Source organism: Macrobrachium nipponense, chromosome 11 (genome assembly GCF_015104395.2).
Source record: "Macrobrachium nipponense isolate FS-2020 chromosome 11, ASM1510439v2, whole genome shotgun sequence".
NCBI lineage: Eukaryota > Metazoa > Arthropoda > Malacostraca > Decapoda > Palaemonidae > Macrobrachium > Macrobrachium nipponense.
This window is the reverse complement of record NC_061087.1, coordinates 15,324,767-15,327,177: the sequence shown is the minus strand read 5'-3', so window position 1 is coordinate 15,327,177 and position 2,411 is coordinate 15,324,767. Positions and strand designations below refer to the sequence as shown.

The following is a 2,411-nucleotide window of genomic DNA, read 5'->3' as shown; positions in this document are numbered from 1 at the left end:
ATTGGCTCAAATTGTCCATCCTGTTATGGGCGATTTTTATAAAAATTAAAACAAGTAAAAAATGCGCCGAAGAAATCAAGTTTTTCTGTAAAGCGTATAATACTGCATGGAACTTTCAGCCACGGCCCCGTGGTAGCCTGTGTTGTTGGCAATCCTTGGAGTGTCAGACGCCCGATCGTGGTGAACTTTAACCCGTAATATAATGAAAACTCCTAAGGCTAGAAGGCTAAAATTTGGTATGTTTGATGATCGGAGGGTGGATAATCAACATAACAATTGGCAGCCTTCTAGCCTAAGTAGTTTTTAAGAACTGAGGGCGGACAGAAAAAGTGCAGACGGACAGATAAATAGCCATCTCAATAGTTTTCTTTTGCAGAAAGCTAAAATTCATATCATTCATATTTTTTGCATTTTGTAAATTGAATCTTTTAATTTTTTTTGGTTGGGGAGGGGGGGAAAGAAGGGTATTCTGGAAAAACAAACAAACGAGTGATCAAAAGCTGCTTCAACGTTTATTATATAATTTTACAAATGGAGATCTTTTCCCCGGAAGACAATAGACTTATACTAAACCCGCCAACTTATATTTCACTACGTAAGGAATGTCCAGATGGAAAGTAAGGAAACCTCTTGAGTCTCTGAAGGAAAGTTTGAAGGGAAAGTCCAAACAGGGATAGAGACAACTTGATTTTATGAAGGAAAGAAGCTCACATAGGAATTGATGAAAATTGATGAGTCCATGACTGAAGAAGTGAAGGAAGGGTATGGGATTAAAATGTTTGTAAAAAACAAAAAACAAAAAAACTGAAAGCGATTTTTAGGATACTAAAGTAAAAGATGATTATTGTTTATCCTGAAATAAGTTTTTTTTCAGTACTCTTGTGAATAGGAGTTTCGGAAATTAGGGTTAACAGAGATCCAGGCGTTGGCCAACTTACATATTAGAGCTTTAGACATAAAAAGGACAATATTGTTTCTTTTGTCAAATACTTTGATTTTTACATATACACATATACACAAATATATCGGCTGATTTGTCAGCTCGAAATTAAATCTAACAAACTAAAGAAAATAAAATTCGCTTCTCTTCGAGAAAATATATTCTGTTTAAGTGACATTTGTGACGCAAAAGAATCTTTGTTATGTTGGTTGTCGAGTTTTAAGTAATCTTGGGCTTTTCAAAGGACAGAAACTTGTATTTATTACAAATGTTGTCATTACACCTTCCGAAAAGTTAAAATTAAAATTTTTTTTCCCTAGATAATCTCGTCAACAAACCTTTTGAAAGGATGCCAGTCTTCGCTTTAAACTCTCGTAATATATAATTTGTATTTACAGAAATATCACAGTTATGACAACTATCTTCATAAAAGGTTATATTTATTCTAGTTTTAATACATATTTGGGTGCAAAATATGCAAAATTATACATTTTTTTTATCACCTTACTGATTATCATCCACACAGAAATATTAATCTTTAATTGTTCAACATCCATCGGTTAAATGACACTGACAACGATTATAGTACGAGTAATTGAATATCAAGTCTCTCATTCATCGAAACTTGAACACTAATGAGTTCCCGCTAGGACCCCAGTCCCTTCCTCTACCTTCCCCCCCCCCCACCCCCACCCCCACCCCCCCCCTCCCTCCCACCACTTTCCAAGTCTGTGGAGCAGACTAACAAGCAACAGCTGCTTGACCTTCGAAAAGGATTTACACACACACACATAATAGTCGCCATCTGAGTACAGCAAGTCTTTGGAACCATTCACGTCCACTGGACTGTGAATCATCCTTTCACCTTACATTCTATCATCCGTTGAGATCGGCTCTCTATCTCTCTCTCTCGCTCTCTCCCGGACAGATTTTCTTTAAGAGAATTCCTCCTAATCGTATTTGTAAATTCGTACTCTTCATAGATTTTACCCTTCCGGACAGAAATCGAGAAATCCCTTCGTATATCTTACTCCTCTGAATGCAGTTTATTTTCTTTAACGAATAGTCACCATGCTGAGCAAAGTCAGTTTGTAACTTTCACTGTAAGTTTAGTCCATACGATGAAACTTCTAGAACATCAACATAGAAACCAGTCTTTTCAATGTCTCATCCAAGACCATGTATCATGAGGGAGCCATGCGTTGCACGATACAGTCAGTCAAAGACTTCCTCTCGCCTTGCACAGAACTATCAGTCACTGCAATAACAATAGGAATCCTCCCTATGATGAACCTCCAGAGTGGGAATCATTCCCAGGTGGACCTTCCTTCCAGAACGCGGTAATCGATGAAGCGTCGTCAAGTATAACGCTTCAGGAACCGCGGTGATTACCGTTTGGATATGAATCCAGCTTATTTTCAGTAACTCCAGCGCGATCACAGATGAGTATCTTATCTGAATAAGGAATGAG

At 37.5% G+C, this 2,411-nt stretch overlaps 1 protein-coding gene across 1 annotated transcript in view; it reads right to left on the bottom strand.

Annotated features, from left to right (window-relative positions):
* Window positions 1-1,658: 1,658 nt before the first annotated feature.
* The window catches only part of LOC135212724 (hemicentin-1-like), a 38,451-nt gene continuing 37,698 nt past the window's right edge, over window positions 1,659-2,411 (bottom strand). The window contains exon 7 of the mRNA XM_064246764.1: window positions 1,659-2,411. This exon is cut by the window's right edge and continues 117 nt beyond it. Coding sequence (XP_064102834.1) covers window positions 2,392-2,411 — 20 coding nt within the window. The 3' untranslated portion in view covers window positions 1,659-2,391.